We start from the raw sequence: 13016 nt of genomic DNA, 5'->3' as shown, positions 1-13016 counted from the left end.
GTCCGAGCTTGGCGGAGAACGGCGGACGCGAATTGCCTACTGGGAGCTCACCACCGACCTCATCATCGGCCTCAGCTGTTTGGTGCCCATTCTCCTCCACGATACTTGCCATCCTTCAATCCTGCTCTTTTCTTCCTCCATTTCTAACGAGACTATTTCTTTTGCTTTATTCTTCTTCCTCTTGACAGATAATCCAAAATGTCGCGGAGATACGATTCCAGAGTACGTTCATCCCGCCATTTCGTCAGATGGGGAGCTCCCGCTAACCAGGTGTCTTTTGTTCGCTAGACCACCATCTTCTCCCCTGAAGGACGACTCTATCAGGTCGAATATGCGCTGGAAGCTATTTCCCACGCCGGTACCGCACTAGGAATTCTTGCCAACGATGGCATCGTCCTTGCTGCCGAGAAGAAGGTGACCAGCAAGCTGTTGGAGCAGGATACATCGGCAGAGAAGCTCTACGTTTTGAACGAGTACGATATATCTCCTTTCCCAGGGAAGGAAACGAAATATTCAGTTGGGCGTTGGTGCTAATACATAATAGTAACATGATCTGTGCCGTTGCCGGTATGACTGCAGACGCCAACATCCTTATCAACTACGCTCGCCAGGCCGCCCAGCGCTACCTCCTCACCTACAACGAAGAAATCCCCTGCGAACAGCTCGTCCGTCGCATGTGTGATCTCAAGCAAGGTTATACTCAACACGGTGGTCTCCGTCCGTTCGGTGTGTCGTTCATCTACGCCGGATACGACCACCAGCAACAGTTCCAGCTATACCAGAGCAACCCCAGTGGTAACTACGGTGGATGGAAAGCTACGAGTGTGGGAGCCAACAACGCAAGTGCGCAGAGTCTTCTGAAGCAGGACTATAAGGAGGGCTGTGATCTGAAGGAGGCTTGTGCTATGGCTGTTAAGGTTCTGAGCAAGACTATGGACTCGAGCAAACTGAGCAGCGAGAAGAGTAAGTGGACACGCATGATAATGAATTCAAGTTGGCAATATACTGACGGGTGGTCTCTACAGTCGAATTCGCAACAGTTGGAAAGACCAAGGATGGGAAGATCTTCCACCATCTGTGGAACGCAGACGAGATCAACGGTCTCCTAAGGGAGCACGGGCTGGCTAAGGTTGATGACGAGCCCGAGGCTGGTGAAATAAAATAAAGTGAACGCTTGTCCTCTTTCCGTCGGCTATGTTTGAGCAGTTAATTCCATCCTGTTACCTGAGATTTGTACTCGAAAGATTCTGGTCCCGCTATTAGATGATATTTAGGGATATTGCATTCCATGAATGAATGAATATGATACTAAGTCATGCTATTGAGACGTCTTTATTGTACATCCAACCCGTAGATTTCCAGCCCCAGTAACTACACGTGATCGCATATTATACTAACCCAATGTGGAAGTATCATGTGACGGATCCTCTATATCGCGGCTTCCAACGTCGAGTCTACCGCACACAGTTCATGGATTAGACATTGGCATATTCAGCGTTATTCAATATCTGTCTCAATTGATTCCGTATTGTCTATGAATGGCATTCCAATTATATACGAATATCCCCCTTTATGCCTCCGTATTATCGTTGTTCTGTACCGAACCGCTCGTCCAGAATACAAGCGCTTATGATGTGGACCTTTTCGAATTGCAATGATTTACAATGGTTCGTTCTTTTCCAAGAATAGGAACTTCGATTGAGATTGCTTTTTATGAGACCGGTTTCGAATGAAATCAACACTTTTCCTCCAATCATTATATTAGGGCCTGTCAATCCTGACATATTGCCGCAAACCACGGACCAAGGGACAGAAATGCATATGGTGAAACACGACACATGGTGACAAATACAAGAAACATGCTGCAAGAAAACTCGCCAAAGGGGGGAATAGCGCTCAAGAAAAAGAAAACGGGAAATTAAACGGAACAGGAGCAAAATCGACGACTGGACAGACGGCTGAGATGTTCGGTTCACAGCGCTCTGCTTTTGTCCTCCCGCTCTTTCTGAAGTTTCAAGATTTCTTGGTCCAGCAACCGTATCATGTCTTGCGACTTCTCGATGGAGGCCACCAGCGTACCTCCATCGCGTCTCCATCGCTGCACCCGTTCATACTCGGCGCTTCGCCGACGATATTTGATTTCGATCCTCTCGCAGATGCGGCATAGTGTCTTCACATTCTCGGTCTTATTCACGAGCTTCATGCCGCACGTCTCGCCGGTTCGATATTCATAGTTGCACTGGTGGGCAAAGCTCGTCCAACTGAAGTCCCCACACACAAATCTCTTCTGGTTGTAAAAGCACATGACTAAGGGGTCGGTCAATGATGTCCTGTAGCGGTCCTCGGCTCAACTTACTTCTTGTCGATGCAGTGTCGTCGTTTCAGAGTTTGTTTTGTGTGCTGTTGGTTGGCCCTGACAGCCGGATCGTTGGATGAATCGGTTGGCTAAGCTTGAAGGTCTGTTGAAGCTTGCAGCTTGGAATAAAACCGAAACACTTCTTGATATGTGAAAGGATCTCCTATCCTGTAATGGACTCAAAGATGGATAAGTCTGAAAGTGGATGCGATTGAAGCTCTGGTTCTGGGAGTCTCAAGGACTCTATTTATGTTCTTACAGGAGGCTCTCATGTCGACATCTCTGCCCGCACGCTGCTGATCAATGGCCTCCATGCGTGATGCTTATTGTCCATGCCTCATCACAATATTTCGCATCACTTCTCCGAGATACTCCGCACGGTTGGCCACCATGTACTCGGATGGTGGAGACACAAGATTTTCACGGCATTTCTCTTGGGGCTGCATCAATCACTGGTCGAAATGTAGCTGCATGTATCCTGCTACCCTGGCTGTTGTGGTAATTGCTGTCTCGAAAATGTGTATTGAAGGTCTGGAAATTTTCTCATTCGCCAGAATTGCTCTGGCACCCTTGGGATCAAACTGCTGCTGCCTTGGACATTGGACTGTTTTCCCCCTCTTGTCCATCTGCTTGCACTTTGCATGAATTCCCATATCCACTTACTGAACCACAGATTATGCATCATTGGGTTTCTGATGCCAGCTGTCATGCTGTCTTACACATTAGAGACTTCCGGCCAGGGGCAACCTTGCATCCGAGAAGCCTGTCTTTGCATTCTTTCCATAGTTTCTTGTTTTGGATATCGATGCTGTCTCTCCCGCCTTCATGCAATTACTCGTGGGCAAACCAATCAATCTGGACCCAGTGATGCTGTGTCCATTGTTTGGGTCAGGCATCCAAGGGTGATTGAGCTCCACCGGGATCTACGCACGTTCCCTATCCATTGCTTTTTCTCTTTTATTCTTTCTCTTTTCTCTATCCCCACTTTGCCGTCGCCTTCAATAAACTGTGGAGACGGACAGTCGTCTGGCATTGGGTCTCAGCATTGGACCGTAATCCTACCATAGGCAAGGATCCGACCCTCACTCCCAGTTTCAATGAATAGGATGCACGCTTCCTGCATATCCGTCTCGCGCATTCAAAGCCTTTCTCGATCAATATCCACCAACCGTCTATTTCCCAGGTGGCGGGGATGCGTCACTAGAGGATTTCGATTGGTATCCTTTGCATCTCTGGGCCACCACCATCTGCAATGATGTGATGAAAACAACATCCCATCCGGACGCATGTCATTCAGCTGATCTCTCACCTCTGCAGAGAGGAATAATCCCGCATTCGCCCCCGCTCAGATGCAGGGTTTGCCTCTTGTTTAGTCGCGGTTCTCGGCTCGGGCGATAGGAGACGATTGCTGTGCATCTACATGACAGAAATTGAGACCGTCACACAGTTCGCCTCGGTTGGAGTACATGCGGCTACACTAAAACCCCGAGTCTTTCTGACGTGGCATCTTTCGTCTGGTCATCGATCTTTGGTTCTGGTTATTGATAGGCGATGGTTACGTCGAGCTGAAAATCATCACATCACAATGCGCAATTTCGAGACTTCATTCGGGGAACGTGCATTACGTTTTTGAGAAGCGAGATGAGTTGACAATTGGCTGTCTTCTGGAGGCTTCCGAATTGCTTCGACCTGACGTTAACGGATTGATCCAAAACTGGACATCCGCTTATCCGCTTGTCCGCTTGTCCGGATGTCTTTTCTTCCTATTTTATTTTATTTTCACGGCCCCCCTGTGAACTTGGGCCTCGCATCCTGATACGATGCAAGGCTACGGCCGGACCGAGTTGTCGACAATCACAGAGAAGTCAAGTAGCGAGCCATGGTAGGATACGATTGCCAACTCAGCGGTCTCTGGTATCGGCTTGCATCCGGGAGGAGAAATGAGGACTCGACCAACCGTAATTGCCGTGGCACAGATGATCAGTCAATGCCTTGTCTCCTACTCGATTGGTAAACTTGCCTTCGTATTTGGGTGGTCACTATGTGGATGGGCTCAGGACGCCTTCTGTTGTAGCGATGGTACTGAACAAGGATCAGACTGAGTCGTTACCAGGGGATGCGGCGTCGGAGAATTTCAGTTCGAGCAGTAATGCCACCCTTCCTATACGCACTGAAGATTGCCGACCTAGTCTGGTTGCCAACAGCCTACCCTCTTACTGAAAAATGTTATTCTAGACCATCCACTCCAACGTTAATTTTGGATTCGCGTACCCGCATACGCTCCATACTGCTGGGTTCCTCGAACTCCCGTGATCATAAAGTCACCGTAGCTCCCGACACATACTTATCTCAGCGACAAATTAAAGCGTGTATCTCCTTCTTCGAACTTCCAGGTCAAAAAGTGCATTTCTACAAAACCAATCCAACGCAACCGGATTGGTCCACCACTGTACATAGACTAAATCTCTATCTTACATTGACACCCAATCAATCCCACCTAGCGTCCGCACTAATGCATCCCCCATGTCAACCGCTTTCTAGACCCCGACACGGGGGGGGGGGGCTGGCCATTTGCAAACAGAAACAGGAGGGTGCTGTAGGACGGACTTTCCGATCTGCATCTCCGACATCTGCAAGGCTCCCCACTCTTCAGGCCGGATTGCAACGCCTTATGCTGGACGCTCTGACTCGATGCGATGGTTTGGTCTTGGCCGGAATCTCGCACGGAAAGTGAGAAAAAGAAATGTGTGTATGGATGGCGAGGATTTCTGCATCGTCGTCACATTTCTTATGCATATGGCTGCGCCGCATGAGCTATTATTGGGCTGTTGTACTACGGATATTGTGTATGTTTATTGCATAGACTCGATGAGATTATTGCTGTCTCCGCATAATTTTATGTTCAGTACTGTCCGATTCTCAATGAGTCAATGTGGACGGAGAGCTGAAATACAGAGTGGCCACCCCGGTCATATACGTATATACATCATTTAGAGGATACCATAAGTCATTATTTCGACTCTGTGAAAAGCGTACTTAATGCACGACTCGGAAATAGCAACCAGGTACTTTTCTAGGGTTGCGTCGATATCACGTGACAAAAAGCAAGTTTGGACTTGGTCTGGAGCAATGACGTCAAGATGATTGTAGCATTCAAATGCGACCAACTCTTGTCTTCAGTTCTTTTCCCTGCTTAAACTCATCTTTACCCTGTATCACTCTCGCTGTTTCATAGCAGATAATAATATAAAAGTCAAGGTAAATGTTGGTGGTCATATGCCATTGTCCCCTGCTAACAATTCCAGCCCGGACTTATATATACTTTGTTCGCAAGTGAACCAGATCTTTGTACGAGGACAAGTCGTATCGTCGAGTCAACCGTCATCTCTGTGCTATCCGAAATAACCAACATGTTCAAAAGACTCGCATCCATCAGCCAACAAGCCCAATCTGCCAGTCGGGTAGTGCAACGCCCCCTACCCCAGCTGCGAACACCTCTAGTACAACCCACCCCAGCCGCAAGGGCAACAGTCCAATTCAGCACCCACCCCGCCCTCCAAACAACCAAGAAAGACGCCGGCTTCAGTCGCAGCGAAGACTTTGACCGCACAGTGCTGAACCCCAAGCGCAACGAGGGCACAAAGTCCGGTACAGACAGCGAAGTCGCGCAGCACGGCGCGGCGTATGATCCTAACCGGACGTCACCGGAGAGCGAGATGGAGGAGATGGAGGAGGAGACACAGGCGGAGGGGGCACCGGCGAATCCGTTGGATGTGAGTGGTGCGAATCAGGAGGTGAATCAGTCGCGGGATCCGAGGGAGGGAATGGCGGATCGGAATGCGGATAGGGAGGGGCATAGTACGAGGGGGTTTACGCCGAAGGGTCATAAGGTTAAGACTAGACCGTCGAAATAGATTGTTTTGTTTGTGGGGGAGATGGGTGGTGCTGGATGTATAATGTGTATTATAGCGCAGAATGTTTGTTAAAGAGTTCATAACAAAGAATTATACTATTAGTATACTAGACATTAGAATCGTAAACAGGAACGAAAACATATCCGTCAAAGCACCATGATTACTGCTTCTTGCCATACTTGATAATGTCACTACCATAGAGAACCCACACCTTCTCACTACCAGCCGGGACATCACCTTCCAATGCCTTCAGACCAGCATTCACAGCAGCCTCACCGATGACATCCGCCTCCTGAGCCCAGGGGTCCTTCAAGCCCGAGTAAAGCTTCCCGGCAGTACCAGCAACGAAACGAATCACTGCCTCCATCGGCCTACTCTCATCCCGCTGGCCAGCAATAAGACCCGGGCGCAGGATAACCGTCCTCTCGAATCCCAACGCTTTGACATCTTCCTCAATCTCACCCTTCATACGCGTGTACGGGATCGAAGAGGTCTTATTGGCACCGGTCGACGAAACCAGGACATACACCTTCGTACCAGCATCACGCGCGGCACGCGCCATCTCAACGTTCAACCCATGCTCAATCTTGTGCTGATTCTCAAATCCCCCAGCCGCAGCCTTCGTCGTCGCGAACGAAGAAATAAACATACTAGGCACCGGGGATAGCGCAGAGAACTGCGGTGCCCATTTCGAAGTATCATCCGCGACGAAAGTAGTGAGCTTAGTCTGCGGCGCGGAACTGGCGGCTTGAGGAGTACGGCGGGAGATGGTGTCGATACGGGCGACGGACGTATTGGCGAGCAAACTGTTTAGGATGTGGGTTCCCTTGTCCCTTGGTTAGCGATCCATGTTATAATGAGATGACATTATGATTCCGTCGATAGGGGGCAGAAAGGGGGATAAACTTACCACCATCCCGGTGCTTCCGAGGAGAGCGACGTTAGCCATAGTTGAAGGGTGAAGGATCCAATGATAGTTGTGACTTTGGTGAGGTATGGAAGCGCGATAGATTAGAGCGAGAGTGCTATGTCCAGTGGCTGCTGGTGCCAAGATGACGTTGCTGATGGCAGAAATCACACTACTCTCGATTGGGGAACTTTTTGCATCCTGAGGCAGTAACAGATTCGCCTCTCACGTGCGCTGAGTAATGCGGAGATCGGCCGAAAGCGGAGGATTCTGCCGGGAGATTCCGCCCCGTCACGCTATCGATAACGAATTGCGTGATTTACGCTAACCGCTTTGGGAAAAGCCCTGGGGAAATTTTTCTATACGGGATTTGACTCTTTCTTCCCCTCCTCCATTCCCCGTCGCCAATTGCCATTCCCCGTCTTGTCATATATAATCCTTAAGGTATCGGTTGTGTGTCCGATACCCTGACAATCATTCCTCACACAATGGGCTCTGCATCTCCAGCCCTGTCGGCCCTCAGTGGCCCTACCTATGTGACCGCGCAGTCGCTGGTCCAGCAAGTTGCCTACTCGCTCAGCGACAAGATCTTCACCTACTCCCCCGAGACCTTCGACCTCGATGCCGCGCTGAAGGAATGGGCCGCTGTCCAGGAAGCCAACGCCAATGGCGAGACCACCGCTGTCAAGTCCATGGAGACCCGCCAGGGTGCCGGTAACATTGCTCTGGGATACCTCTTCTCGCAGGACTTCGATTTGAAGAAGCGCCACGTCCCGCAGGGTATTGTCGCGTCGTCGGCTACTCTGCCATACATGCGCGCTGCTTTGGAGCAGCTGTCGTTGTTGTATTCGGTGGCTAGCCCTGTTGCGGCTCATGTGGCAGCTGTCGACTACGCCGGTGAGGAGGGGTTGGTTTCAGACTATGCCTCTGCTCTCTCTCTTGCTGAGGAGCTGGGACTTGGTTTGGTCTCGAGCGCCTCTGCTCATGAGGCTCAGCACATGGCTCTGCTTACAACTCTGCTCGCTTCCGTCCTCCCCTCGATCCACATCTACGACGGTGTCCGCGTTGGTCGTGAGACCACCCGGGTTATCGATGTCCTTGGCCAGTCCGGTCTCTCGAACACATACGAGGCCGTCCGGAACACTCTTGAGGACCCTCGTAGCCGTCACCTCGACGCTCAGGGCAAGCTGCTCCAGCTCCTCCAGTCCCTGAACGGTGAGCTCGGCACCGACTACGGTCTCTTCGAGTACCACGGCCACGCTGAGCCTGTCTCCGTCCTGGTTGCTTTTGGTACTGTCGAGGCTACTCTCACTGCTCAGATCGCCCGCTCGCTCGCCAAGGATGGTGTCTGTGTTGGTGTGATCAACGTCCGTGTCTACCGCCCATTCGTCGAGGAAGAATTCCTGCGCGTCCTTCCCCAGTCCGTCAAGACCGTTGGTGTTCTTGGCCAGGTTGCCAACGAGCAGGCTGTTCAGGAATCAAGCGTTCGTTCCGCTCTCTACGAGGACGTTCTCGCGGCATTGACCTTCGCCGGCCGTGAACAGACTCCCTCTTGCATCGACATCAAATACCCCCGCTCCCAGACCTGGGGCTTGATCAACACCACTGCCGCTTTCCAGCTCGTCCACGAGAAGCCTATTGTCCAGTCTGAGAACCAGGCCGCTCTGCAGCTGTTTGACCCCGCCACCGTCCAGGAGTACACCTTCTGGGATGTTGACAGCTCTGCTTGCGTTGATGCCGCTACTGTCCTCTCGGAGGCTCTTGCGTCTGACTCGTCCAGCAATGTTACAACCAGCCAGACCCACGACAACTTGGTCCAAGGCGGTGCCATCCGCGTGGACATCCGCAAGAGTGCTAAGACTTTGGACGCTCCTTACGCCGTGACTGCTGCTGATGTCGCTTACGTTGGCGATGTCAAGCTCCTGGGTGACCTTGACGTCCTTGCTTCCGTCAAGGACAACGGCAAGCTCATTGTCAACGCTCCCGGTGTCAAGGACGATGAGCTCGAGAAGAAGCTCCCTGTCACCTTCAGACAGGCCGTTGCCCTCCGTGGTATCTCCCTCCACCTTGTCGACCCCTCTGAGGTCGAGGCTGCTCAGCAGCCCCTTGTCCTGCAGACTGCTTTCCTGCGCGTTGCTGGCCAGGAGGGAGTTGTCAAGAAGCTTGGCAACACCGAAGCCGTCGAGAACGTCACCAAGGAGCTCGAGAAGCAGCTCCGCGAGGTCGAAATCCCCGAGGCCTGGAAGACCCCCGAGGAGGGCACCGAGGCCCCTGAGCTCCCCAAGGACCTCTCTGCCAACAGCTTCGTGGCCTTCGACAAGAATGACCACGAGCCTCCCACTCTCCTCAGGGACTGGCAGACCGTTGCCATGGGTCTGTCCTTCAAGGAGGCCTACAACGCGAAGCCTGCTCTCCGCCCTGATCAGCCTACCAAGACCTTCACCGTCCATGTCAAGGAGAACCGTCGTCTCACCCCTGTCACCTACGACCGTAACATCTTCCACATCGAGTTCGATCTTGGTGACTCCGGTCTGAAGTACGACATCGGTGAGGCCCTGGGTGTGCACGCCGAGAACGACCCCAAGGAAGTCGAGGACTTCATCCAGTACTACGGCCTCGTCCCCGAAAACGTCGTCGAAGTCCCCAGCCGCGAGGACCCCGCCGTTCTCGAGAACCGCACCGTCTACCAGGCCCTCATCCAGAACATCGACCTCTACGGTCGCCCGCCCAAGCGCTTCTACGAAGCCCTCGCCGAGTTCGCCACCGACGAGAACCAGAAGAAGGACCTCCTCACCCTGGGCGGCCCCGAGGGCAACACGGAATTCAAGCGCCGCGCCGAAGTCGACACCGTCACCTACGCGGACATCCTGCTCGAGTACGACTCCGCCCGCCCGGCCTTCCACGACCTCATCCGCATCATCGGCCCCTCCAAGCGCCGTGAGTACTCCATCGCCTCGTGCCAGAAGGTCACTCCCAACTCTGTCGCCTTGATGATCGTTGCCGTCAACTGGGCCGACCCCAACGGCCGCGACCGCTTCGGTATGGCCACCCGCTACATGAGCCGCCTCCGCCCCGGCACTCCCGTCACCGTCTCGGTCAAGTCCAGTGTCATGAAGCTGCCTCCCAAGTCCACCCAGCCGCTCATCATGGCTGGTCTGGGAACTGGTCTCGCTCCCTTCCGCGCCTTCGTGCAGCACCGTGCCCTCGAGAAGGCACAGGGTAAGGAGATCGGCGCTGTCCTGCTGTACATGGGCTCTCGTCACCAGCGTGAGGAGTACTGCTACGGTGAGGAATGGGAAGCCTACCAGGAAGCCGGTGTGATCACGCTCCTCGGCCGTGCATTCTCCCGTGACCAGCCGGAGAAGATCTACATCCAGGACCGCATGCGCCAAAGCTTGCCTGAGATCATGCAGGCCTACATCCGCGAAGAGGGTGCATTCTACCTCTGCGGTCCCACCTGGCCTGTGCCTGATGTCACCGCCGTGCTGGAGGAGGCTATTGCCGCCGAGGCGAAGAACAATGGCAAGAAGGTGGAGACTCGCAAGGAGATTGAGAAGTTGAAGGATGAGGAGCGTTACGTTCTTGAGGTTTACTAGTGGCCTTGTTGTTGATGAGGAAAAGTGTTTATATATGATATGCATGATTTGAGCGCTCTTTTTATGCCTGTTATGATAGATCATTCTCTTTTACGTGTTTATGATGATCTTCCAAAATGTTATTAGAGCTAGATATCTTCAATACCTATTCTGGGTTCAATCCCATCGTTTCTTCCAAGACCTTCTCAATATCCCGATTCCGATACTTACTCTCCCTCGCAAACCAAAGCGCCGTCCTCTCATCCTTATCCCTCAACCTCACACCCGCCCCAAACCCCAACAAAACCCTAACAACCGCCAACCGCCCCTTCCTCACAACCATAATCAACTCCGTGTACCCAAACTTATCCTGCCTATTCAAAACACTCCCCCGGTGCTCAAGGTTAAACCGCACAGTCTGAGCATATCCATTCCTCGCAGTCCATATAAGAAGCGTCCGGCCATGCTTATCTACATTATCAAGCACCGTGCCGTCGCGTTTGTATAGTGCCCTGAGAATACCCAGATACCCTCTTTGCGCGGCATATGAAGCCGCCGTGCGGCCTTGGCAATCTATCCACGTAATATCAATACCTGGCTGCTGGAGAATTAAGCATGCTATTTTGGCGCGTCCGCGCCAGATAGCTGCTGAGAGGGGTGTGCGGTGGTAGCCATCTTTGGCGTTTCGACCAACGGCCTTGTGCTCGAGTAGTAATTGGACTATGGACACGTGGCCGTAGAATATGGCTGCGTGGAGGGGCGTTTGGCCCGAGTATCTCAGGTTTGGTTTTATATCGTGTCGCTGGAGAAGGAGGCGGACGATTGCGTGGGTGGCCGTTGATGGTGGCCAAGTATAAAGCTGTGCGGGAGGTATCGTTGCCCGGGCGAGGATTGGGCCTGACATCTGGGCGTTCTAGTAGTACCTCTGCGGCAGAGACGCGGCCGAATTCAGCAGCCCAGTGGAGCATGCTTCTGGCCATGGGGTGATATTTGTGTATATTGTCATCTTGAAGTCTGTCCAGGGATAGTTGTAGGATTAGGGCCCTGTTTGGATGTGCTGCGAGACGTAGGGATCTATCTGTTACCGCGTGCCCGGCGTCATTGTCGTCGTAGGAGTAAATGGGCTATCGTTTCATGGCCACCCACGAGAGCGCCTTCTAAGGGCGAATACCAAAGTGTTCGACGTGGACTGAGTCTGACACATTTGTGGCTGAGGAGGAGGCGTACTATATCGATATCTCCTGACCTGCAGGCCACGTACAGAGCATTCTTGGCTGGATCCTTTTGCGTTCTGTCCGGGTCAATTTCGTCATTTTCAAGAAGTAGTCGCACCATTCGTTTGTCTTGTGTGCTGCTATCGTAAGCGGACTGCCTTGGTAAACACGGAATTTGATATCAGCTTTATGGCTCAGTAGAAATTGGACAATAAACAAATGCCCGCCGTACACGGCTGCATTCAACGGAGGACCAAGCCATTCGTCATTAGCGTTCACATCAGCGCCCTGAGCGACCAAAAACACCACTGCAGTTTCATCACCCAAATATGCTGCTAGAGAGAGCTTGCTCGGAAATACAGGCGTTGTGCCTTGCTTCTTGCGCAGTTTTGAGATTTCCCAACATGCGCGGCTCATTCTCTCATGTGACAGATAAAGTTCGCAGGCAGCCTGGATGTACGAACTAGCAACGCCAGTAGCGCTGTTTGCCCTGTGCGGTAGCTATCAGGGCGAATACCCTTGTCGTAAAGTAATTGGTCGATAAATGCTGGGTCTTTTCCGTGGGCGTTTACCTCTCGCTGTAGTATTCGGGTAAAGATCTGGATCACGCAGTCTTTGTTTACCAGGCTGGGTGGTACGCAGATACCATTTGCTTCGAATTGTTTAAAGACTCGACAGGAGTATAGATCTTCGAATCTTTCTGTTCAATGTGGTTAATGTTTGGTTTGCGGATTTTAGATGGGTAGTACTTATTGCAGATGCGTTTTATATTCAACCAGGAGGCAGACTGGGCATCGTTCCAGTATTCTGGAAGGGTTGCGTATATTATGAGTCTTGGGGCTTCTGTAGGGAGAGCCATAAGACTCTCCATTTTGGACGTTAGTTTGTAGATGAAAAAAGTGTTAAAAGGTGGATGTACATAAGTGTCATACCTGCCTAACCGGCATAAAAATAGTATAGCATGACTGTATCTTATTATGAGTGTGATTTAAACTATGATGGTATAGCAATTTGACTACCATTGCTTATGGTATTGAATCCCAAATCGGT

At 51.7% G+C, this 13016-nt stretch overlaps 6 protein-coding genes across 6 annotated transcripts; 3 read left to right on the top strand and 3 right to left on the bottom strand.

The window, feature by feature from the left end:
• The first annotated feature begins 67 nt into the window (after positions 1–67).
• On the top strand, positions 68–1194 carry pre9 (proteasome core particle subunit alpha 3). The gene is made up of 4 exons (XM_022542662.1): positions 68–222; positions 289–473; positions 545–963; positions 1026–1194. The coding sequence occupies exons 1-4, from the start codon at positions 199–201 to the stop codon at positions 1163–1165; spliced, it is 768 nt and encodes a 255-aa protein (XP_022402849.1). The 5' UTR covers positions 68–198; the 3' UTR covers positions 1166–1194.
• A 578-nt stretch (positions 1195–1772) lies between these two features.
• ASPGLDRAFT_1325970 (uncharacterized protein) lies at positions 1773–2675 on the bottom strand. The gene is made up of 3 exons (XM_022541129.1): positions 2357–2675; positions 1957–2307; positions 1773–1895 (listed from the first exon to the last, which is right to left on the bottom strand). Exon 2 carries the CDS (start codon positions 2303–2305, stop codon positions 1973–1975), a length of 333 nt encoding a protein of 110 aa, XP_022402848.1. The 5' UTR covers positions 2306–2307; positions 2357–2675; the 3' UTR covers positions 1773–1895; positions 1957–1972.
• Positions 2676–5940: 3265 nt separating this feature from the next.
• On the top strand, positions 5941–6246 carry ASPGLDRAFT_91838 (uncharacterized protein; the record flags this gene model as incomplete). The annotated part of the gene is made up of 1 exon (XM_022550510.1): positions 5941–6246. A coding segment is annotated over one exon (306 nt), but the record flags the coding sequence as incomplete, so codon positions are not given.
• Positions 6247–6430: 184 nt separating this feature from the next.
• Positions 6431–7219, bottom strand: ASPGLDRAFT_34050 (uncharacterized protein; the record flags this gene model as incomplete). Its single annotated transcript, XM_022544386.1, has 2 exons — positions 6431–7096; positions 7181–7219. The coding sequence occupies 2 exons, from the start codon at positions 7217–7219 to the stop codon at positions 6431–6433; spliced, it is 705 nt and encodes a 234-aa protein (XP_022402846.1).
• Positions 7220–7574: 355 nt separating this feature from the next.
• Positions 7575–10918, top strand: ASPGLDRAFT_45187 (sulfite reductase subunit alpha). Its single transcript, XM_022546184.1, has one exon. The coding sequence runs from the start codon at positions 7666–7668 to the stop codon at positions 10771–10773; it is 3108 nt and encodes a 1035-aa protein (XP_022402845.1). The 5' UTR covers positions 7575–7665; the 3' UTR covers positions 10774–10918.
• Positions 10919–12837, bottom strand: ASPGLDRAFT_24295 (ankyrin repeat domain-containing protein; the record flags this gene model as incomplete). Its single annotated transcript, XM_022543375.1, has 4 exons — positions 10919–11611; positions 11676–11809; positions 12014–12429; positions 12590–12837. The coding sequence occupies 4 exons, from the start codon at positions 12835–12837 to the stop codon at positions 10919–10921; spliced, it is 1491 nt and encodes a 496-aa protein (XP_022402844.1).
• Positions 12838–13016: the final 179 nt, after the last annotated feature.

Source organism: Aspergillus glaucus, assembly GCF_001890805.1.
Source record: "Aspergillus glaucus CBS 516.65 unplaced genomic scaffold ASPGLscaffold_6, whole genome shotgun sequence".
Lineage (NCBI taxonomy): Eukaryota > Fungi > Ascomycota > Eurotiomycetes > Eurotiales > Aspergillaceae > Aspergillus > Aspergillus glaucus.
Note: the sequence above shows the minus strand (reverse complement) of the source record. Positions and strands in the feature narration are given on the sequence as shown.